Source organism: Thalassophryne amazonica, chromosome 4, assembly GCF_902500255.1.
Source record: "Thalassophryne amazonica chromosome 4, fThaAma1.1, whole genome shotgun sequence".
Lineage (NCBI taxonomy): Eukaryota > Metazoa > Chordata > Actinopteri > Batrachoidiformes > Batrachoididae > Thalassophryne > Thalassophryne amazonica.
Window position 1 is genome coordinate 86,763,886 of NC_047106.1, and position 23,438 is coordinate 86,787,323.

Sequence of the window (23,438 nt, forward strand, 5' to 3'; positions counted from 1 at the left end):
TTGATGTCAAAACAGCAGTGACATGCACCAAAATGCAAAGTTCCTTTTCTGTTGTTTATAAATTAATATAAATGACAATGACAAGTGTCTATTTTGCTGTTATATAAAACAAATAATGCATGTTTTTACATTCTTTCGTTGAATGGAACACTCCATCTTTCACCTCATGAAATATTTGTACCACTGAACTCATAAACATTCATTATTTGTATTCTATTCTAGTCCTGAAAATGGTTTGCGTGCTATTTTACAGGATATGTGTGGTGTGTGGCATAAGACCAGATGCAGCAACACTGCTTTGCAAATCCACCCCTAACTCCATTTCTTGTCACCTTAAACTGACAGACGTGCTTTTCATGGCACGGGTATAACTGGAGAGGATGTGACTGTGAATGAGAATTTGTGTATTTGTTTTTTTCCTTCTTTCTTTTAGATCAGGTTTAAGATCAGGAATCACACTTGTCAACCTCCCTGGGAAGGCCTATGCTAGGGTACTAGAGAGGAGACCTAGACCATTAGTTAAACCTCAGATTCTGGAGGAGCAGTGCGGGTTCCATTGTGTTGTGGAACAGTGGACCAGCCCTTTTCTCTCGCAAGATATTAGAAGGGTCTTGGGAGTATAGCCAGCCAGTCTACATGTGTTTTGTGGACTTAGAAAAGGCATACGAACAGGTCCCTCGAGGTGTCCTGTCAGGGGTATTGTGGGAATATGGGGTACTGGGGCCGCTCAACCTGCGATCTAGTCTCTATATGACCAGAGTAGGAGCTGGGTCCACATTCTCTGCATTACATCAGACCTGTTCCTGGTGAGTGTTTGATTCTGTCAGGGCTATCCCTTGTCACTAGTCCTGTTTGTAATGTTCATGGATGGAATTTCAAGGTGCAGTCAGGGATCAGAGGGTGTCTAGTTTGGTGACATCAGAGTTGCTTCTCTGCTTTTTTGCAGATGATGTGGTTCTGTTGATTGTTGTTCTTCAGGCAGTAACCTCCGATGTGCACTGAGCAGGCTTGAGGCAAAGTGTGAAGTGACTGGGATGAGAATCAGCACCTCCAAATCTAAGATCATGGTCCTCTGTCTGAAAACAGTGGCTTGTCCCTTATAGGGCAGGGAAGAGTTATTACCCCAGGTGGAGAACTTTAAGTATCTCAGGGTCTTGTTCATGAGTGTGGGTAATTGGAGCGTGAGCTCGATAGACGGATTGGAGTGGCATTTGACGTTTTACGGACGCTGTACTGGACAGTCATGGTGAAGAAGGAGCTGAGCCAGAAGGCAAAGCTCTCAATTTACCAGTCCATTTATGCTCCTATCATCACTTATGGTCATGAACTTTGGGTAATGACTGAAAGAATGAAGTTGTGGATAGAAGCGGGAAACAAATGAGATTCCTCCATTGGATATCTTGGCTTACACTCCTGGGCAGGTTGAGAAGCTTGATAATCCAGGAGAGACTTGAAGTAGAGCTGTTGCTTCTTCGCATTGAAAGGAGCCAGTTGAGGTGGTTTGGGCATATGGTGAGGATGTCCCCTGGTCATCTCCTTATTGAGGTCTTTCAGGCACATCACACTTCCCAAACAGCTGGCTTGGGAATGCCTGGGATCCCTCAGGAAGAGTTATAGGACTTGGCTGGGAATTGGGAAGCGTGGGATGAGTTGCTTAGTCTGCTGCCACAGTGATCCAGAGAAGCGGGAGAAAATGGAGAAAAAAAATCACAGTGCACAGGTTTTTTTTTCTCAGTAGATCAGGTTGCACATCTGTTTGCAGATGGTATGGAGTTTACACATGTTCATATGCATACAAAACTTTAGTAAGTCAGGCCCTAACTGGCTTGTCCAAGAATACTGGTAGCATTACCAAGAATTGAACACAGGTCTGTATGTTGGTAATCGAACTCCTTATCCACTGAACAACCAGCTCTACACAATGGAAAAATGAAAACAAGGAACACACACGCATCTTCAATCATTTATCCAAGATTAGGTTGCAGACTGGACCGTATCCTAGCAGTCATAGGGCATGAGGCAGGGTACACCCTAGACAGGATGCCAGTCTGTCACAGGGCCACATATAGACAAACAAACACATTCACACCTGTTCGCACACCTACTGGCAGTTTAAAGTTTCCAATTCACCTAACCTGCATGAAATTGTCAAAACAAGTTCTGTAACATATATGAACCAGCTATTCATGTTAGTCTGGTCCAAGGGGCAGAACGAGGCAAAAAAGTGCGTGATGTGGTGCAATTCTGCTTCCCTTTTTGTTATATTTATTGGTTGGTTAGGTTAAACTCAGCCACATGGGGTGTGCCGCCAGTACATTCTGAGTGCCAGTCCCAAGCCCGGATAAACAAGGAGGGTTGCGTCAGGAAGGGCATCCGGTGTAAAACAAGCCAACCCAACTATGCAGACTAAGAATCGAATTTCCATACCGGATCGGTCGCGGCCCGGGTTAACAACGTCCGCGACTGGCGCTGTCACCCAACAGGGTTCCGGTGGAAATTGGGCTAATGCTGGGCAAAGACGATGAAGAAGAGGAGGAGAATGTTTCCACAAACACTGGGAGAAGAAGAAAACTAGAAGGGTGGAAATGAGAGTGGAGACTTTGAATGTTGGTGGTATGACTGGTAAAGGGAGAGAGACCTGGCTGATATGATGGAGAGGAGAAAGGTAGACATATTGTGTGTGCAAGAGACCGAGTGGAAGGGAAGTAAGTGCAGGAGCATTGGCGGTGGATACAAGTTGTTGTACCATGGTGAGGACAGGAAGAGAAATGGTGTTGGGGTCATTTTCAATAAGAGTATGTTAAAAGTGTGTTGGAGGTTAAGCAAGTGTCTGACAGGGTGATGAGTGTGAAGTTGGAAATTGAAGGGGTGATGATGAATATCATCAGTGCATATGCCCAACAGGTAGGTTGTGAGATGAAGGAGAAAGAAGATTTCTGGAGATGAGGTGGTGGAGAGTGTGCCCAAGCATGAAAGGAGCAGACTAGGAGGAAAGGAGCGAATAGGAGCGGACTTCAATGGGCATGTTGGTGAAGGGAACAGAGGTGATGAGGAAGTAATGGGTAGATATGGTATCAACGATAGGAATGGGGAAGGACAGATGGTAGTTTATTTTGCAAAAAGGATGGAAATGGCTGTGGAAGGGAACAGAGGTGATGAGGAAGTAATGGGTAGATATGGTATCAACGATAGGAATGGGGAAGGACAGATGGTAGTTTATTTTGCAAAAAGGATGGAAATGGCTGTGGTGAATACCTACTTTAAGAAAAGGGAGGAGCACAGGGTAACAGAGTGGAGGAAGGTGCACACAGGTGGACTACATTCTTTATAGGAGTTGCAAGCTAAAAGAAAGCAGAGACTAAGGTGGTGGCAGGAGAGAGTGTTGTTAGACAGCATAGGATGGTTGTTTGTAGGATGACTTTAGAGGTAAAGAAGAAGAAGAGAGTGAGAGCTCAACAAGGATCAGATGGTGGAAGCTGAAGGAGGAAGACTGTTGTGTGAAATTTAGTGAGCAGGTGAGAGAAGCACTGGTTGGAGGTGAAGCAATTTTGGACAACTGGAAAAGTACTGCAGATGTGGTGAGGGAGACAGCTAGGACAGTACTGGGTATGACATCTGGACAGTGGAAGAAGACAAGGAGACTTGGTGGTGAAAAGAAGAGTTCCAGGAAAGCATAAGGAGAAAGAGGTTGGCGAAAAAGTTTTGGGATAGTCGGAGAGATGAAGAAAGTAGACAGGAGTACAAGGAGATGCGGTGTAAGGCGAAAAGAAGTGGCAAAAGCGAAGGAGAAGGCATATTGCGAGCTATACAAGAAGTTGAATAGTAAGGAAGGAGAAAAGGACTTGTACCGATTGGCCAGTCAAAGGGACAGAGCTAGAAAGGATGTGCAGCAGGTTAGGGTGGTAAAAGATGCAGATGGTAATGTGCTGACAAGTGAGGAGTGTGTGCTCAGAAGGTGGAGGGAATACTTTGAAGATCTGATGAATAAAGGAAATGAGCGAGAGAAAAGGCTGGATGATGTGGTGAGAGTAAATCAGGAAGTACAAGAGATTAGTAAGGAAGAAGTGAGGGCTGCTATGAAGAGGATGAAGAGTCATGTAGAAGCAAGACTGAGTACATGTGTGTGAATGGGAGGGAGCCCATTGGAACAGTGAGTGTGGGAGAGGTGAAGAAGAGAGTGCAGGCAGGGTGGAGTGGGTGGAGAAAGGTGGCAGGAGTGATTTGTGACCGAAGAATATCAGCAAGAGTGAAGGGGACAGTAGTGAGACCAGCTATGTTGTACTGTTTAGAGACGGTGGCACTAACAAAAAGACAGGAGGCAGAGCTGAAGATGTTGAGTGACAAAAATGGACAAAATTAGGAATGAACATATCAGAGGGACAGTTCAGGTGGGATGGTTTGGAGACAAAGTCAGAGAGGTGAGATTGAGATGGTTTGGACATGTGCAGAGGAGGGACCCAGGGTATATAGGGAGAAGGATGCTGAGGATGGAGCCACCAGGCAGAAGGAGAAGAGGGAGACCAAAGAGGAGGTTTATGGATGTGCTGAGGGAGGACATGCAGGTGGTTGGTGTAACAGAGGAAGATACAGAGGACAGGGTGAGATGGAAATGATTGATCTGCTGTGGCGACCTCTAATGGGAACAGCCGAAAGACAAAGAAGAAGAAGGTTGGTAAGGTTAGACCTTATTTGTGTGAAGCGCCTTGAGGCAACTTTGTTGTGATTTGGTGCTATATAAAGGAAATGAAAATGTCTTTGGATGTGGGAGGAAGCCAGAGCACCTGGAGGGAACCCACACACACACGGGGAGAACATGCAAACTCCACACAGAAAGGTCACAGGTGGGAATTGATCCCATGGCCTTCTAACTGTGAGGCAACAGTGCTAACTACTAAGCCACTGTGCTGCCCATAACAAGGAACATAAAAGCTCAAATTGAAACACATATAGAGGGAGTGTTGCTTCATTTTCTGCACAGGACACTGTTATACCATTAAATCTTTAAATAGAAATAGTTGCTGGGTGCTATATCAGTGTTTAAAGTGCAATTTATTTCACCTTTAAATGATGTTTCATCATATAAGCACCATAATGAAAGGAAAAGGCAATGCCAACTTCAATCTTAAATAATATTTAACTGCAAAAATCTGCCACTAGTCTGGGGAACTCTTGTTTGTTTTACTTTTGCCTTTTAAAAAAACATTTTACATTTATTTGATAAATGGGGAGTGATGTGATTAAGGCTGACCTTTTGTGTCTGTTGCTAATTATGTTTTTGGCAGTTTATGTGTATTTTTATGGCACATTTTAATCATCTGTTCATGATCTTCTTTCATATTCTTTTCAGATAATTAATTTTTCAGGGGAATGGAAAGTTCAGTCTTCCTTTTTTTCCCAATAAGCGTTTCATCACTTTATTAAAATAGTGTTTTTGAATTCTTCTCTTTCCACAGGACTGGAGAGAGCTGTGGATAGATGATGCTTTCTGGCGCTTTTTGTTCTCCTTCATCTTGTTGGTCATCATGTTCCTATGGCGACCATCAGCCAATAACCAGAGGTGGGTGTCACCTTCGACACGGTACCAAGGCTGATCCTCCTGCTCAGATGTTAAGCCCCTTTCACACCGGTCCCACTTCGAGTTGTGTAGTGCGGCATCATGAAGATGCAACGTGGAAGTAACCCAGTGCCGAGACGATGTAGCTCAGCGCCACACCATAACATTGTTATTTTTTTTTTTTTGCGTCCTGTGTTCAACACAGAAATTATGTGGTTTCAACGCAAGTCAGGGCAACGCAACAACACTCAACATGACCCACACCCTCACAATACAACGTTACTCGATGCCAATTTATGATTCCTGCTGTGTTCCATTGTTCCTCAAGTATAAATCACGCAGTATTGTTTTTATACCGTGTACACAATGCAGTAAAACTACACACTCAAAAAGAGCACAGAAAAAAATACTGCTGATTGCAGCTGCAGCTCCTCGCTCTTCTCTCACAACTGTGTTTAAATAAAGTCCATAAAACTCCTGCTTACAGACTGATTGCCAGAGACAGGACATGTCCACATCAAGTACAACTCCAGACATCTCCACATTTACTCATGGATGGTTCGTTCACGCGCATGTGCGCGGTCAAAGGAGGAAAGATAAACTATGACAGAACTCAGAGTGCAGCCCTGCAGCCCTGCACAAGAACACATATAAAGTAGAAGAGAAAGAGTGCACAGTCTGGCTGCAGCCAAACTGTGCACTCTGATTCCTCTGTGCAGCGAACCTGCAGACTGCGTTCTCAACTCCTCTCTGTCTCCCTGCTGTGCGCACCTGACGCAGACATTCCTGCGTCGTCATGACGCCACAGGAAGCAACTCGAAGCAGCCCCGGTGTGAAAGGGGCTTTAGACATCTCCAGTGCTGAGGTTCCTGTGGCAAATTGTTTTCAGTCAGCTGTGAACCACCATATGCTATTGAGACCGCAAAGGCAAAGAAAGAGCTGAGAGGAGACTAAGGCTGTGGCACTGGATTGGGTCTGTTCTCTTGCCACTGCAAATAATTTGAATGACTGGTGTCATCCCCACAGACTGGAAAAAAAATGACCTGGCCCAGTCTAGAAAGGAGGTTATTGCATGGATTGCGACAACTACAGGGGTTATCACATTGCTCTCTGTGCCAAGGAAGATGCTTGCTAGGATTATTCTAAATAGGGTTCAAGTCCGGCTACTTGCTGCTCAGTGACCAGAGCAGTCTGGGTTCACGCCCAAGAAGTCAACTAATGATTGCATTCTAGCACTGCCAGTAATCATAGAATGCAAGCATGAATACAGACGGTACTTCTTTGCAGCCCATGTTGATTGTCATAAATTATTTGATTTAGTTTATCTGGCTGCTCTCTTGGTCATCCTGAGAATTCATAGGGTCTCGAAGAACATGTCAGACATCAAAGCCAGCCTGTACACAGATTTTGAGTGCTCTACGAAGTGGAGGCACATACTGAGTTTTGTTTTTTGGCTTCTACACTATTCAGTGCTTGCATGGACTGGATGTTTGGTACGGTTGTGCAAACCAGAAACTTAAGTGCTGTTGTTACCGAGGAAATGTTTACTGACCTTGACTTCATGGACAACGCTGTGATCTTCACAGAACCATTCTGTGAAATCACTCTGATTTCAGCACTTAAGAAGCTGAGTGGGGAATCACTGTGTCTGGGTTTGCAATTGTCCTGGATCAAGACTAAGATCAAGGCTTAATTGCTTCCAGAACTCAACCATCAGAATTGTATCCATATTTGGGGAAAGTGTTGAACTTGTGGCACTATTATTTAGTCTTGGCAGTGCTAGTCATGTCTCTGGGTCCTCAGCCTTTGAGATCAAGAGGCCCCGTTTACAGAGTCATGAAGTTGCTAGACAGCGATGTTTGACAATTGAATTTAATTTAACCTTTATTCAACCAGGTTAGTCTCATTGAGATCAAGATCTCTTTTACAAGGGAGACCTGGACAATTAGAAAGTTTCCAATTCACCTAAAATGCATGTTTTTAAATGTGGGAGGAAACTGGAGCACCAGGAGGGGACCCACGCAAGCACAGGGAGAAGATGCAAACTCCACACATAAAAGCCACGAGTGGGAAGCGATCCCATGACCTTCTTGCTGTGAGGCAACAGTGCTAACCACTAATCTACTGTGCTGCTGATGTTGAAATCTTTGCAAGGGAACGAAGGTTCAAATGTTAAGTGACCTGGTCTGACCTGTCTTACTGTGTGATTGTGAGGCATGGACATTAACCACTGACCTAAGGCAATGACTGGATGTCTTTGGTACCAGATCTTTTTGGAGGATCATTGGGTGCAGCTGGAATGACTGTGTCAAATGAGTTGTTACTTAGGGAAACTAAGATGAAACATATCATCTGCATTGTGAGGGAGTGTCAGCATTCCTTTGGGCATTATTCAGTACATAAGCACATGAGTATTAAGGACTCCGGTGGCTGGAGAAAACCAAGGGGACACCTACACCTTACCTGGCTACAACAGATGTTTTCTTTAAAGAGTTGGCAAAGGATGGATTGGTTGTCTATCTGGGTGGTTGCCATCCATTGCCCACAGCAGTTCCGTGGTGTTGCACATGTGGTGAAGTGCAACACCAGTGCATGCAGATCTGACTTGACTTAGGTTTTTAGGGGAGGTTAAAGACCAGAGTGATGTTCTTATTATTGCTTTGCTTAGGGCCCCTTCACACATAACATGATTGAAGCCGACTAGTGCACGAAGGAGGAATTGCATGCCAGTTGTGAAAAATCGGAGCTGCCTCCAACGCCTCGTACACTGTCACTACAACTATTTGCACACACCAGCAATTCTCCCTGTGAGAGCCCATTCGATCTCTCTCACAGCAGGTGTTGGCCAAGTTCCAGGTGTCACACACGAACATCCAGCACCGCGCGCTGGACATGTAGAAAATGTGGTGCTGTTCGTGTTGTCAGCACAAAAATAGTGAGCAGGCGATCACCTTCAAGCTGGCAGTGAAATTTGTCTAAGTGCCCCCACGAGTGTGGCATTGCAAAGTGTGCGTGTGGTTTTTAATTCCAGTTCCAGCTGCTTGCACTGTGTTCATGCAAGTGCACGAAACTGTTGCCAATGTATCGTACTTGCCTGTGCGATCGTGCGTCCCTCACGACAGCAGGTGGATGGTTCGTGGGTCCCCATTTCGTGTTTGATTCGTGTTATGTGTGAAAGGGCCCTTAGGTTTGTTTTTTATACTCTCAATTCCAATTAGTTAGTTTTTCTTTCTCTTTGTCTTAGGTACGCCTTCAGCCCTCTGGCGGATGAAGAGAGCGAGGATGAGGAGAAAGAACCCATGATGAATGAGGCTTTTGGTTAGAACCTTTCCTCCCTCTTTCACTAATTGTCCATATACACTTATTGTCCTTCCTATTGAGTCTATTTTACTGAAGTTTTAGATACATAAACACATAATTGGCAGTCAAAACATAACCTCTTTGGCGAGGTTTAAAGATAAGAGGTTCTGATCAAGTCTCAGGTTCAAGCATCAGCAATTAAAGATGAGCACTTTGGGTCAAAGTTTTGCCATCAGGATCATAGGTCAGCGAAGAGGATCAAAGATGAGAGATCAGGATCAAAGATTAGTAGTTAGGATCTAAGAATGTTAGAGAAGCAATCAAATAACTTATAATGAAAAGTAACGAGTTAAAATGAGAGTGTCAGCAGACATAAACACACTATTGGAATTGGACAGAGGTGTGCACTCTGTGAATGCACTTCTTGTTTTCTTTTGTTTTGACTTAAAAGAAAAACACCCAGTGTTTTAATTTTTGTTCTTTTCCTTGAGTCTGTTGAATATTGCAGCTAAACCTGGAAGAACATGATATGATGGGATACTGTTGTATCATAAATGTAGTATAGCAGCGTGTTCGAATAAAAGGCGAATAAAAGCACACATTATGCTGTGTATGCCCAATCTGTGCAGCGAAGAAGCAGGCAATAAGTATTTGTGAATAAGTATTTGTGTGCTCAGAAAGATAAGTGCTTGTGAACCGATGTAACAGTATAGCTTCTCCCCACACCCTAGAAATCTTCCCCCCAGCCCTGACAGGCAACATTCCAACATTCCACTCTTGGAATTAATGAGTTTAGACTGAAAGAGCTAGTGCCACTTAACACTTTTAAATCACTCTTGATGGCTCTGTAGATGTTTTACCTGACTGTATTATCTCATTCAAGTGTCTGTTTTCTATGTACGAGTAAATGTAACTGTGTATGTAACTCTGCCCTGCCTCTTGGCCAGGACACTCTTGAAAAAGAGATTCTTAATCTCAATGAGTTTCATCCTGTTTAAATAAAGGTGATAAGGCCGTCAGGATAGCGCAACCTTTAAACTCTATATTTCATGGATGTTTTATGGTCCCAGATGAAGGCATTTCATAGTTATCTACAATAGTAATATTTCCTAATCTGAAGTATCTTTAAATCCCCCTTACAAATATACTCTACAAATATATGGACCTGATTGACAATCTGAAATATGTGATGTGATGGAAAATACTCCAATTTACTTTTGCATAAACTATCCACATATCTATAGAACACACAATAGTGTATGCGCACACACACACAAACACATACATACAGACACAACAGTATGCAAATAAACGTGCTTAAAAAAACATAATGAAAATGAGGGGTCTATAAGTTAAGTTGAATTTAGTGTTTGACCTTCCTCTGACCTTGACCTTTGACCTTGAGCTTAATCCCTTTGTGTACTCAAAGGTACCTTACTAGGGCTGCTTATATGTGAACTTGCAAGAGCCTGTGATGTAAACTGTATGCTGCATAGCGAGTTAAAGGTGAAAAATGCAATGATTACAAACAAACAAACAAAAAAACCCATACATATTGACAAACATATCTTGCAAAACTTCGTTTTCGCAAGACACTGGGGTGGGGTGTAAGATATCCCAGGACATCTTATTCCCTTGGGTGTAAGGGGGGGTTAAGATAAACTGTTACACCGGCAATACTAAAGCCCCTTTCACATTGGCGTATTCGTAGAGCTGCTCATTGCGGCGTTGTTTCATTTAAATACGCCCGAAATACACGTGTACTCAGCCTTTTCAGTGTTTGTTTCATACTTACAGCTGCGTATGTTCGCGTTTTAATGTGTGCAGTGTTGCGTGTACCATGCCGCTATTAAACCAGTTCAGTGCTATTTTCTACCTCTGTGGAAGTGCGCTCTGTTCTCTGCTGCAGGTGTGGTGCGGCTCAAAAACATTTAAAATTATTATTATTTTTTATTTTTTTGTCTTGGTGGATCACTTTCTTTGTGTCCAGATGCTGCTGAGTGTGGCTGTGGTAAAGGCTGCCCTGAATGAAATGCTGTGACTCGTTAAACTTTTAAACCTCCGGTTGCTCCAATCAGGTCCGCTGATTTGATCAGACCTGATCGATCAGGTCATCTGATGATCGCACCGACATGCAGCGAGTGCTCTTTTATTTTAAAGAGTCACGGGTGTGATTAGACACAGAGAGAGAGAGTGAGGGAGAGGGAGAGCGCGCACGCGAGAGAGAGCGCTTTTATTTTAAAGTCACAAGTCTGATCAGACACACACAGAGAGAGAGAGAGAGCGCTTTTATTTTAAAAAGTCACAGGTCTGATTAGACACACACAGAGAGTGAGGGAGAGCGCTTTTATTTTAAAGTCACAAGTCTGATTAGACACACACACACAGAGTGAGGGAGAGCGCGCGCGCGAGAGAGCGCTTTTATTTTAAAGTCGCAAGTCTGATTAGACACACACAGAGAGAGAGAGAGAGAGAGAGAGTGAGGGAGCACTTTTATGAAACAACAACAGTCAGCTTTGCGACACGGTGAACAGTCCTCATATAATGAGTCCGGTATGATAAAATGAAGCAACAATCTTGCAGTATTTATAGCTCCAGAAGAACAGTTGAGCCCGGTGGGAGGTGTGAAATGGCGTGCAGTACAGTGTTGCAGCATGGGCGGGCTCACAGTGGCGGACAGTAGCACGGCGCTGCGTGTACTTGCGTGAAGGCTCCATCCTGTGCTATACGCCGAAGAAAATTAAACATGTTTAATTTCTTCCATCCTACGCGCGTAGCCCTCAACATAGTGCTGCATATTGAGAAAAAACTCCACATAAAGTTGGTGGAGAGCTGCTCATTGCAGCGTAGACGATACGCTGCAATGAGCAACTCTACAAATACGCCAGTGTGAAAGCGGCTTAACCAGTCTTTCCCCAGATGTAGGAATGAATGAATGAATGTATGCCTTGGGCGGTGGCACTCACTCCCCCACTCGCCCTTAGCTTCATCCACTGTAGGACATCACGTCTCCACCAGTGCCCTATCTGCTAGGACATTTCAAAATTTATTGAAATAAGCCTTCATGATGGTTGTAGTCTCTGGGTAGAAAGCTACCCACCAACACTTCAAGTTTATTTTTAAATGTCTTCAGGGAAAGTACAACATGAGCACATATCAAGGTTATAATGTTGTCAGGGATTAAGGCTCATACCACATACAGCAGAATACATCTTAGAGTGACTCCAAGTTCATGCCACTAATGTTGATTGAGAATGTTTTCTCTGTGTATGCACATAACCTGCTCATATATGAAAATACTCGACTTATGAAATGATTCCCTTTCTAACAAATTAAAAACACACTGTTCACCCATGACCCATGATTGGTCACATAGAAGGGCCACGTTTCACTGATTCAGCTGAAGTATGTTTAAGTTCTATTTCAGCACAGTGTTGAATAATAATGATTTCTTTACATGATTATGTTGGAACAGAGTTACATTATAGTTACATCATATGTTGTGCACATTATAGCCAGACAGATTAATTTTGGTGTTTTTGTTTATCACTGCTGTGTACCTGCAGAGGGAATGAAGATGAGGGGCATGAAGAATGAGAATAACGGTACAGCCAAAACCAACAAAGTGGTGAGTGACATCAATTTTTTAGTGATATCAACAATGGGTGTTTGCACCCCCGCCCTTTTTGATTTATTTATTTATTTTACTGTATTGACAGCACAAAATAGATGATAAGACTGGAAAAGAGTGAGTAGGTGTGCAGTATGGATAAGAGTTGCTCAAGCCAAGAATCACACTGACACTATTATAGTACATGATTGGTGGTGGTGGGGAAATTCAATTTAATTCAGTTCAGTTTATTTATATAGCACCAAATCACAAGAGTACTGCCTCAGCTTCAGACGAGTAAGGTCTAACCTTACCAACCCTTCTGAGCAAACACACAGACGACAGTTTTAAGGAAAGACATGCTCTGGTGATAGAGCAAGAAACCTCAAGCAGACCAGACTCAGAGGAGTGACCCATTGCTTAGGACATTCTAACAGTTACAAAGTTTTTACAAATTTTACAACAATTTCTTTACAAACATAAACAGAAAAGACAGAAGAACAACAAAAATCAGAGTCATTAATTGAAATTAAAAAGCAGTGCATCTTGGGTCTTACCTCCAGGTCTTGAATAGTTTGGGCTTCTGGGGTCAGTCTGATGCCCTGGGGTGCAGGGCCAGCATCCGTTAAAAGTCTTGTCAGTGCCTCGGATAGAGAGAAAAAGAGCAGAATCAGTCAGCAGGAAATAACTGCGCCTAAGGCATTTATTTCACCAGCAGTAAATCAACAGGGAAACAAAGGGAATACTAAAGTGACCACCGGCAGCTAGTGCTTCACTAACAGACCCCAAATTTTGATTTATTCATTTATTTATTGATTAGTTTATTTCACAGGGACAGTACACATTAATGAACATTTCTGTAAATGTGTCAGTGTTAGCTCGAGAGCTAATTTTCAGCCGTTGTCCCTGGGCAAGGTGTATAATGCCAGATAGAGTGAGGCTGAGATCTGTTCCACTGCTACTAATATGAATTGAAAGGAGAGGAAACAATTCCATACTACACCGGTATGCTAGACATACGAAAGGGAGAATAGATGCGTCTTTAGTCTGGACTTGAATGTCTCTACGGAATCTGACTGTTTTATGTCTGCAGGGAGATCATTCCACAAGACAGGCACATGATAACAGGAAGCTCTGTGGTCTGCTGACTTTATTTAAACATTAGGGACACAATGTAGTCCTGTGTCCTGAGAATGCAGAGCCCGTGCTGGTACATAGGGTGTAATTAGGTCATCTAGGTAGGGAAACACTAGACCATGAATAATTTTATAAGTTAGTAACGGGACCTTAAAATCAGACCTCACAGACACAGGAAGCCAATGAAGGGAGGCCAAAATCAGTGTAATGTGGTCAAACATTATTCAGTGCAGGAAATCTTGAAGATGAGCTGTAGTACTGCAATGAAACACCATATGTTATTTTGTTGTTTGTTTTTTTCCTCCCCAGGATGAAGACCTGAAATGGGTGGAGGAGAACATCCCATCATCTATGGCTGATGTGTAAGTCAGAGTAATGGCACAGGTTGTTACAGCCAATAAATGATCGAAATGTAACATTGGATGCTAAAATTATTTCTTCATTTTTCCCCTCACAGTGCTCTGCCCCCTCTACTGGACTCTGATGAAGTAAGTTGTCTGGTTTTCTCACTTTGGTGAACTGCAAAGGGCAGAGGGATTTGATGAGTCACTGCTGAGGAATAACTGAGTTGTTTCTTTATATAACCAAAAACAGACGTGAAATGAGATTATTTTTATTTAGGCTTTTTTTTTTATCTGCAAGGACTGCAACTACTATATTTAATATTTTTATTATTGATTAATCTGTGGATAATTTTAACCAATTATTCAGTTGGTTTGTGAATTTCGGAAAAGGCAAAGTTTGCTGCAAAGCAAAGAAACAGTTTACAACTACTTGACGTGTCAAACTAGCAGGTAAAAATCCTGAAATATTCAATGTGCGGTTGTTACAACCCTGAGGAAAGAGAATATAATTGAGGGACTGGCACAAATTAAAATTGGGCATTTTTTCCTTTACACTACTGATTGACTAAAGCAGTTTTCTGTCTGCCAGTGGTCTGTCATGTTGGTTAATATTGTGTTTAACCAACATGATATTGGTATTAAATATAGGGAATATAATGAATAGGAATGCATCTGTTATGTTAAGAAATTTGAATAAATATGAAATACAACATGTGACATTTTTAAAGGTACATTGAGTACACCTGTTTTGTAAGCTCTTACCCTCAGGGAGGTTCCATACATAATTACAAGAGACCAAAGTATAGAACATGCCTTTTTGTGAAATGTAGTCAAATGTAGTAAATACCTTGGCAGCATTAAGAATCTTTTCTCATTCAAGTGTATGACACACTTGAATGCAGTACGCACACATGCAGTAATTTCCTGAGACTTTATTGCAGACAGTGTGAACCCAAGATACCCAGGATTTTGTTTTGTGTGATCAACTTAATTTAATTTGTTAATATGCATCCATTCCTGTATTTCAGACTTGCAACACATTTCAAAAAAGTTGATGCACTAAAGCAGTTACCATTTTGTAATGAGGCACTTTAAAGACATTTTTGCATTGAAGATACCAAACGATGAAGCATTTCAGGTGCTATCTTGTCTCATTCTTCCTCCAAATGTGTGTGCAACACTGAGATAACTGTCATTGCATTTTTCTTTTCAAAATTCCTCACATATTCTCTGTTGGGGACAAGTCAGGACTGCAGGCAGCCCAGTCCATTGTAATGTGTGCAGAATGTGGCTTTGCATTGTGTTGTTAAAAAATGCTTGGATGTCGCTGAAAACGATGACATCTTGGAGTCAGCACATGCTGCTCTTAAATTTTAATGTTTTGTACTTTTCTGCTTTAATGCTGCCATCACAGTAGTGGTAATTGTCTTTTCCAGAGGCACAGACACAACTCCATTTTTTATGACATTTCCTGGCTTTTTGACTTGATGCTGATAACAGTCTGAATGGTCCAAAGGTTTCCCAAAGCAATCCGTTGCCCATGTGATTATATCAGCTAATGGTGAATGATGGTTCTTGATGTAGTGCACGCTGAGGGATCCGAGATCACGCTGCCCTTCCCTTTATGCACTGAAATTCCTTCTGATTCTTTGAATCATTTTAATGATTTATGTATTGTAGACGATGAAATATGCAAATACCTTACAGTCTTTCTTTGAGGAACATTGTTTTCAACTTTTCAATAATTTTCTCATGCAATTGTTGATAAACTGGAAATCCTCTGTCCATCTTTGCACCTCAAAGACCCAGCCTTTTGTGGATACAGCTTTGTACCAAACCAAGCTTACAGTCAGCTGTTGAAAACACTTGTTGAAAATATCATTGGTAACCCTAGATTGCCCCATCCCAACTTTTTTGGGAATGTGTTGCAGGCATGGATTTCAGGAATGGATAGACATCAACAAACGAAATGAAGTTGACCACATAAAACATGAAATATCTTGAGTTCAGACTGTCAGCAGTGAAACAGAAATCTGAGTAAACATAAGAGTTACTATTGTTTTATCATTTGCCATATGGTCCCGATTTTGTGGGCGGTTGTAAATGTGTTTGTAGTAATGAATTCATATCATTTAACTGATTGGGAGCATCTGCAAATATGATACATCCAAGCACTATGCCGTTGGTGTCTGTGCTTCTCTCGGTATTTCATAGCGTGAAGTGGATGAGAGTCTACAATTCCACCAGGATGGGATGCCAGTCAGACACAGGTTACTTCCTCAGCTATGGCTGGTACACATTTATAACTGGTGATGCATAAGAAGTGTCTTGACAAAGGACACAGATGGCATGACCAGGAACTGAACCAACGCATAATCCCAACGGAACTACCTTAGGTCCTAATTGGCACCAACTGGTTTGCTATTACGTATAAGGTATAAAATAAAATCTACAAAACTTATTTATTTAATCTTTCGAACCAGTCTTTGAGTTCCACCTCCTGTTCTTGTTTCCAATTCTGCGTGTTAATACTTAATTGTATCCTGGGCTGTGATTGGTCTCTTCAGTTTGTGATGCACCAAATACAGGATTGGGTTGAACAGTATGCAAAGTGATACTGGGAAGATACTATAACCAGAGATCACACACACACACACACACACACACACACACACACACCACCTTCAATGAGGTCATTCTACACACAGTGACTCAGAGCAGCAGGGGGCGCCAAACAATCAGCAGAGAGTAGGTCTTAGGTGACGTCACAGTTGTTTATCACAGTCTGTTGTCATGGCGAGTAGAACAATGTAGGAGCTGCGTGTGTGAGAGTCAGTCTTTTTACAACAGCATGTAATCTTATGTCTGCCATTTAAAATAACAGAATATAGTGAATGTGATCTAATATGAAAAATGAAACCTCTGAATCTGCTGGAAATTTTTTTGATTTTTGTGAAATAATGGGAAATAAATATGTTACTTATTTATTCTGCTGGCTGATTACCCATACTATTTTCCATGTCATTTTCCAAATGAGGTGCTGTTTGAGCTCCGAGCCAAACCTTTGAGCGTCTCTTTTGTAAAATCTATGTTGTATGGCTGGGGGGCCTGGCTGCCTTTTTGTTTGTCCTTTGTTTTTCCTTCCAGGTGGCTTGCATTTGGGACTGAGTGGCTGTGTAGCTGAGTTTATCAGGACCTCACCCTGATCACCTGCGGCTCGTCAGGACTCACAGCTGTGGTGCATCTACATGGATTGGAACATGGTGGCATTTAAGACTGGAGTACACAGTGTGTATTTGCCAGAGACTCGACCTTGTGACCAGACGGGTGAGATCGTCGTCTCGGGAGCCATCTCATCATCAGTGGATGCAGAGAACGTCCAGGTTTGATGCACGGTCTGTGAAAGAGGAGGGGGTGAGGTCTCACGCTCGTCAGCACACTTCCTGAGGTACGTTAGATTTTGTGACTAACATTTATACAGTCAGTAAATGTGGTGTCCCTCACACCTTATTATATTGAGCTGTATGTTGGTCGTTTAAATCAGCTTCCGCTGCAGTGAGTTTGTGAACTGGATGTTCTATGCCTGCAGGGTGGGAAGCTGATTAGTAATTAAGCCAGGAAGTGTTTGCTGTTTGTACACCTTTGAGCGTTCTCTCTGTGTGTTGAGTGTGGACTCACATAATGATTCCTTCTTTCACAGACTCGGTTTGTCGCGGCCACCTGGGGGGTGTCGGCGGGGTCCTTGGGTCCGAACCAGTTCTGGCTCCGGACCGTTAGCGCTGCTGGGAGCGCACCGCAATCCACCACGCCAGACCGCGCACTTTTATATTTTTCACAGCACTGTTATGTTCATTAAACTCTGTTATCCTTTGTACCGTACTCTGCTTATTTTATACTGGGTCCTTCAAACGCTGGTCGGTTCTTCGGGCTGCGTCCGACACATAACAATCTAATTCTTACATAAGCTGCTGCTTAAACGATGAAATGTTACAGTCCACAGAAGAAAAATCAAGTCTATGCGCAGCAGAATGTCTGTGCTTGTCTTTCTGATGTGTGGAAAGAAAGAAGGATACAAAAGAAGAAAGCGAGGCTCTTCCTCATCAGAAAGTACACATAGGTTCACTATTTATAGCACCCAGTATAACTGAAGACAATGTAGCACACAGTTTTGTCCTTTAAAGGATTTTTGTATTTTTAACTGGAGGCTGTTTGACAGAGGAATGACTGTTTATCCTGATTTATTTTTAATAAAGATGAAGCGAGGGTAAATAATCCCTACTGTTGACATCCTTGGGGCTTTGAGCATCTGCTTCAGATGCAAAAAGCAAAGTTATAGAAATGCACTCGTTTTGGAAAACCAGGTAAAAACACTGCAGCTGTAATTACTGTCAGCATTGATAACTGACACAGCAGACCTGTGCGTCATCTTACCTGTCCAGCAGATGTTATGCTGAGATCTAGTGTTGTCATTGGTCTTTGTTTCCATTGTCATTTCATTAGGGTGTGAATACTTTGCTTGAAGATGACCATCATGTTGACAAAGAACACAATTATATGACTTGAGTTGTAAAAAATTTTTTTTTTAATTAATTAATAAGTTTAAGGGACTACTGGTTTAATTCCCCATCTGTGATGTGACAACAAAAAGTACATGAATGGCCATGTGCACAAAATTCAAAATCACAGTTTGCCACAAAGTGACTACTGGATCTGCAACAAATTACTTTTTTAATGCTGTCATGAAGGGCTATGCCCCCCCAGCTTGCTGCGCTCCTCCAAAGAATGGCATCTGGCACTGCCATCTCTACACACAAGGGAATTGTTGCTGTTCTTGTTTGTGGTCCCCTAATAGTGGAACAAACTGCCAAATGGTATGAGAGCAGGGGTGTTCCTCTCTACCTTCAAGAAGTTCGTGAAAACCCAGCTCTTCCCAGAGTTGTCTGGGTGGCTTCCGTCATTATTCTCCTTCCAGCATCACGCAGTTTTTAAGAACTGCCTTCTTGACACAGATTTATCATACCGTACCATACTGTTTGTATTAGGGGGCTCAGTTTCCTACAAATAAAAAGATAGACAAGATATTGGCCAGATATCCTTTCAGTACAACATATAGACATATAACTGACACACAACATCCAGTCTCAGTATTCTGATTACATGAGATTAGTAGGTACACTGCTTTATATTGCCTTACAATATAAAGCGCCCTGGGGCAACTGTTTGTTGTGATTTGGCGCTATATAAAAAAATTGATTGATTGATTGATTGATATGGAGAAAGATCAATGATCAGTAAATTTATCATACAATGACAGGAGCTGCATTTTTTAGCTTTTTCTTGAAGATGGAGATGGAATGAGACATTCTTAGTCTCGCATCAAGCTCATTCCAAATCTGCGGCCCTCTCCACACAATAGTAAAGCTGGTACATTTTAACCTTTTTTTTTTCTTGCAGTAATTAGGTTTTTATTCCTGGTAACATAGGGGTGCATAGGAAGGAATACTGGAATGAGGTCACATAGTTTATGGTCGAGTTAGTAGACAACCTGGTACATTATGCAAGTATTCTGGAGGTATTATACTCAGCAGGTCTTAGATTTGTAACAGTGGGAAGTTATTCTAGCATGACAATGAAACTCAGACCATGATAAGGCATATATGTCTTTCTTTTGAAGAGTTTCTAGTGTTTATTGGTGTCCATAGTTATAGTTTATACCTTTGTATTGGGGAGTTGGAAATACACTCAACAAAAATATAAATGCAACACTTTTGGTTTTGCTCCCATTTTGTATGAGATGAACTCAAAGATCTAAAACTTTTTTCACATACACAATATCACCATTTTCCTCAAATATTGTTCACAAACCAGTCTAAATCTGTGATAGTGAGCACTTCTCCTTTGCTGAGATAATCCATCCCACCTCACAAGTGTGCCATATCAAGATGCTGATTAGACACCATGATTAGTGCACAGGTGTGCCTTAGACTGCCCACAATAAAAGGCCACTCTGAAAGGTGCAGTTTTATCACACAGCACAATGCCACAGATGTCGCAAGATTTGAGGGAGTGTGCAATTGGCATGTTCACAGCAGGAATGTCAACCAGAGCTGTTGCTCGTGTATTGAATGTTCATTTCTCTACCATAAGCCGTCTCCAAAGGTGTTTCAGAGAATTTGGCAGTACATCCAACCAGCCTCACAACCGCAGACCACGTGTAACCACACCAGCCCAGGACCTCCACATCCAGAATGTTCACCTCCACGATCGTCTGAGACCAGCCACTCGGACAGCTGCTGAAACAATCGGTTTGCATAACCTAAGAATTTCTGCACAAACTGTCAGAAACCGTCTCAGGGAAGCTCATCTGCATGCTCGTCGTCCTCATCGGGGTCTCGACCTGACTCCAGTTCGTCGTCGTAACCGACTTGAGTGGGCAAATGCTCACATTCGCTGGCGTTTGGCACGTTGGAGAGGTGTTCTCTTCACGGATGAATCCCGGTTCACACTGTCCAGGGCAGATGACAGACAGCGTGTGTGGCGTCATGTGTGTGAGCGGTTTTCTGATGTCAATGTTGTGGATCGAGTGGCCCATGGTGGCGGTGGGGTTATGGTATGGGCAGGCATCTGTTATGGACGAAGAACACAGGTGCATTTTATTGATGGTATTTTGAATGCACAGAGATACTGTGACGAGATCCTGAGGCCCATTGTTGTGCCATACATCCAAGAACATCACCTCATGTTGCAGCAGGATAATGCACGGCCCCATGTTGCAAGGATCTGTACACAATTCTTGGAAGCTGAAAATGTCCCAGTTCTTGCATGGCCGGCATACTCACCGGACATGTCACCCATTGAGCACGTTTGGGATGCTCTGGACCGGCGTATACGACAGCGTGTACTAGTTCCTGCCAATATCCAGCAACTTCGCACAGCCATTGAAGAGGAGTGGACCAACATTGCACAGGCCACAATTGACAACCTGATCAACTCTATGCGAAGGAGATGTGTTGCACTGCATGAGGCAAATGGTGGTCACACCAGATACTGACTGGTATCCCCCCCCAATAAAACAAAACTGCACCTTTCAGAGTGGCCTTTTATTGTGGGCAGTCTAAGGCACACCTGTGCACTAATCATGGTGTCTAATCAGCATCTTGATATGGCACACCTGTGAGGTGGGATGGATTATCTCAGCAAAGGAGAAGTGCTCACTATCACAGATTTAGACTGGTTTGTGAACAATATTTGAGGGAAATGGTGATATTGTGTATGTGGAAAAAGTTTTAGATCTTTGAGTTCATCTCATACAAAATGGGAGCAAAACCAAAAGTGTTGCATTTATATTTTTGTTGAGTGTATGTTACACCATATGATATTGCAGCAGTGTAAATGAGGCTGAAGTTCCTCTTCAATATGTACTAATTTGCAGTTACTCAATTGTCAGTCACTTTGGATAAACATGTCAGCCAAATGAATGAAATCTAGTGTTGCATGGCCAAATACATTTATTTTTTTAATGACTGCTGCTTGTTTTCTGTCCACAGGAAACCATGACAACTAAATTTGAAATGTCCAAGATGGAGTAGATGATAGGAGGAAGGAAGGAAGGACGGCTGGAGGGGATGTGATGAAGGAATGGTTCCTGAAATGCTTTGGAGGACGAGCAAATATGTCTAATAGATGAACAGGTTAATGAACTTAACAAATGACTGGCTGATCAGTCAGATGAGTGCACTTAGACAGAGGAAGCATTGGATTAAAGAGGCAGCAAGGAGGAATGTTTATTTTTCTTTTCTCTTTTTGTGAGATGACATTATTGGCATGATTAATTCCTGAATTTGTAAACATTAGAAGCCGTGGTTGCGTATACACTGGGAAAAACAGCGTGACACACAATTTATTTATTTGTGTTTCTCATTATACAGTGTATTCTGAAAAATGTAATGTTATTGCGGTTCTTTGAGATGGAGGAGCTAACTTGCCTTTCATTACATGTGAAAATGTGATTTTACAGCATTTTGTTTTGTAACTGTTACACAGATTTCTGTCTCACTCCGGTTGAGTCAAAGTTTTTCTTTTAAATTGACGGGGGTGCATATATAAAGGGTCTGCACATGTGTTCCAGCTTGAGTATGCAACCATATTGGTACTTGGCTTCTTTATGTAAGGCTTTGTTTCTGAGGCACTGTGTATTTTTATCTTTATATTTTTCCCCTTCATTCTTGTGTGGAACGGTATTAAATTCTACAGTACCAGCTAATAATTCAGCCTGAACTTTCCATGTCCATTCTTTTTGCAGGAAGTGCTCCATTATGAGTAGCACAGACACAGTCTGAAGCTCTTATTTTCTCATTGCAGTGTTTTCTGGGAGTTGTGGTTTATGTTGTTAAGGACAGTTTTGTGGTTTGGACTTTGTTTCAGTGAAGCAGTATTTTTCAACACTGTATTTTTACTAATGAATTGAGCCAAAGAGTTTATGTCCACCCCAGTGTTGTAAGCGTTCAAGGGTCCCAGAAGGAGTGAACATGGACTGTTACTGCAGAATACTGTCAACGAGATAGAATGACTCAAAATGATGATTGACAGGTTGTGGTGCCATGTGGAAAAGCTTTATCATTTCATCTTCTGGCTCACTGTTTCACTGACATGTTTTCTTTCAGCACTTGTGAATAAAAGTGTTCTAAGGCTCTTTTACTACAACTACTGCAGTGTTCTAATTGTCATTGGCCACTATTTGTGCATGAGATGGTGTAGAACAAGGATATTCAACTCGTTCCAGAAATGGCCAAGAGGGTGCAGGTTTTCTTCGCAGCCACCCACTCCACCAGGTGATTTCACTGATTAACATCACTTTGAGCAGCTGTAATCAGTTAATCATAGTGATGATAATCAGTGAAAATCACCTGGTGGAGTGGCTGGTTGCAAAGAAAACCTGCACCCTCTCGGCCCTTTCTGGAATGAGTTGAATACCCCTGGCATAAAAAGAGGCAATCAAATAAGTACAAAAACTACAAACTAAGTCCAGAACTCAAACAGAAAAACCTGTGGAGTTCAGCATAGACATAAAAATGCTACAGAAGAAAAACTAACATGAAGATGAACACCTTAAAAGGGACAAAAAATAAATAAATAAAATAAACTACAAAAAGAACTGAACACTAACCAAAAATTAAATCGGGAATTACAAGCACATAATCTGTGGAACTGTGGAACCGAGAATGGAGTGTAAGCCAGATGGCCAGAGGAGAAACAGAACACGGGGAACTAGGGCCAAGGGAGACAAAACACAGTGGAGAGACAGACCTGAGACAAAGACGGAGGATGAACCATAATGAGACCACACCTGGATGACGGGGCAAAATGCGTAGACATGAATGCAGGACCGATAGAGCTCACACACATACATACACCCACAACAGTACCCCTCCCTCAAGGACAGCTCAGATGGCTAGAAGAAACACCCACCAACCCTGCGCGTGCGCACACACAC

At 42.3% G+C, this 23,438-nt stretch overlaps 1 protein-coding gene across 2 annotated transcripts in view; it reads left to right on the forward strand.

The window, feature by feature from the left end:
* The window catches only part of zgc:162698 (uncharacterized protein LOC560165 homolog), an 85,586-nt gene extending 62,938 nt beyond the window's left edge, over nt 1–22,648 (forward strand). For both annotated transcript variants that reach the window (XM_034168213.1, XM_034168214.1), the window contains exons 16-21: nt 5,454–5,557; nt 8,799–8,872; nt 12,421–12,482; nt 13,911–13,963; nt 14,059–14,089; nt 21,493–22,648. In XM_034168213.1, coding sequence (XP_034024104.1) covers nt 5,454–5,557; nt 8,799–8,872; nt 12,421–12,482; nt 13,911–13,963; nt 14,059–14,089; nt 21,493–21,534 — 366 coding nt within the window. In that variant the 3' untranslated portion in view covers nt 21,535–22,648. The remainder of the gene's footprint in view (nt 1–5,453; nt 5,558–8,798; nt 8,873–12,420; nt 12,483–13,910; nt 13,964–14,058; nt 14,090–21,492) is intronic.
* Nucleotides 22,649–23,438: the final 790 nt, after the last annotated feature.